At 55.9% G+C, this 1807-nt stretch overlaps 1 protein-coding gene across 1 annotated transcript in view; it reads right to left on the reverse strand.

Annotated features, from left to right (window-relative positions):
• Positions 1-4: 4 nt before the first annotated feature.
• LOC108804030 (echinoderm microtubule-associated protein-like 2) overlaps positions 5-1807 on the reverse strand; it is a gene marked incomplete at both ends in the record, with an annotated part of 7341 nt that continues 5538 nt past the window's right edge. The window contains 3 exon segments of the mRNA XM_018575798.1: positions 5-71; positions 237-304; positions 1167-1381. Coding sequence (XP_018431300.1) covers positions 5-71; positions 237-304; positions 1167-1381 — 350 coding nt within the window.

Genomic DNA, 1807 nt, shown 5'->3' on the forward strand with positions numbered 1-1807 from the left:
AACTGATCTGCTCGGCGGCATCGGAGACGCTGGTCACTATCACATGGGACTGAGAGTCCAGGACAAGGAACCTGCCAGATAGAGGAGGGGGAGGGGAGGTCAGCACTCCATATATGTGTATACAATGTCACCTACAGCCATGTCCCCCCCCCCAGAGGTCACCTATAGTACAGAGGGGGAGATGACTTATAGTACAGAGGGGGGCCCCCCTCCATGCGGTATATTCGGTTCCTCACCTTCCAGTACAGGTCCCCACGGCTACGACGCTCCCAGATGGGTGGAAGGCGGCCGCTCTGGCAGAGTCCTGTGGAGGGAAGAGGACAGATTATGGAGGCGCTCCCGTCATGCTACATACGTGTTCCGGACTCCATACACGCCCACGTTTGTAGATAATTGGAGGACAGAGTATGGTTACTAGATCCCCAATTATGAATGAATGGGAAGTGATCTACATCCCCTCCTACATCACTTCCTGTCCATTCATGATTGTGGATCTACATCCCCTCCTACATCACTTCCTGTCCATTCATGATTGTGGATCTACATCTCCTCCTACATCACTTCCTGTCCATTCATGATTGTGGATCTACATCTCCTCCTACATCACTTCCTGTCCATTCATGATTGTGGATCTACATCTCCTCCTACATCACTTCCTGTCCATTCATGATTGTGGATCTACATCTCCTCCTACATCACTTCCTGTCCATTCATGATTGTGAATTGGGGGCTGGAACTTCTCGCTCAGCCTCACAGAGACACAAGCACACGGTCTGATCTGCTGCACATGGCTGGTAACAGGAAGGAAGCCGCAGCTGTATCCTCTACAACGGAGTACTGCGGGAGTTGTTACTATAGAGATAGAACACTGCCACCTAGTGACCGGACATGTGTACTGCGGGAGTTGTTACCATAGAGATAGAACACTGCCACCTAGTGACCGGACATGTGTACTGCGGGAGTTGTTGCCATAGAGATAGAACACTGCCACCTAGTGACCGGACATGTGTACTGCGGGAGTTGTTACTATAGAGATAGAACGCTGCCACCTAGTGACCGGACATGTGTACTGCGGGAGTTGTTGCCATGGATACAGTAACGTGTACTCTAACATGGGGTGATATTCATCCTGTACACAGACTGCCCCCCCCCCGGCAGTGACTTACCTCCAGCGTGGTGCTCCAGACCGGTTGGTGCTCTTTGCTGTTCCAGAGGTGAACAAGCTTGTCATGGCCGCAGGTCAGGAAGAGATCACGGGACGGGTGGCGGCAAAGTCCCCACAGCTCATCCGTGTGACCCTACGAGAGAGAAGCTGATTGGTCATTTCTCTGTACAATGCGGACCTGACACTGAGCGCGTGGCTCCATGACCGTGGTCAGTGCCGTGTGCAGATCGGGGCGTGATGGTCCCATGAAGGGGGCGGTGCCGTGTGTGCAGATCGGGGCGTGATGGTCCCATGAAGGGGGCGGTGCCGTGTGCAGATCGGGGCGTGATGGTCCCATGAAGGGGGCGGTGCCGTGTGTGCAGATCGGGGCGTGATGGTCCCATGAAGGGGGCGGTGCCGTGTGCAGATCGGGGCGTGATGGTCCCATGAAGGGGGCGGTGCCGTGTGTGCAGATCGGGGCGTGATGGTCCCATGAAGGGGGCGGTGCCGTGTGTGCAGATCGGGACGTGATGGCCCCATGAAGGGGGCGGTGCCGTGTGTGCAGATCGGGGCGTGATGGTCCCATGAAGGGGGCGGTGCCGTGTGTGCAGATCGGGGCGTGATGGTCCCATGAAGGGGGCGGTGCCGTGTGTGCAGATCGGG

The sequence above is a fragment of the Nanorana parkeri genome, unplaced genomic scaffold, assembly GCF_000935625.1.
Source record: "Nanorana parkeri isolate BGI_ZX_2015 unplaced genomic scaffold, ASM93562v1 scaffold4828, whole genome shotgun sequence".
In the NCBI taxonomy this organism is placed as follows: Eukaryota; Metazoa; Chordata; class Amphibia; order Anura; family Dicroglossidae; genus Nanorana; species Nanorana parkeri.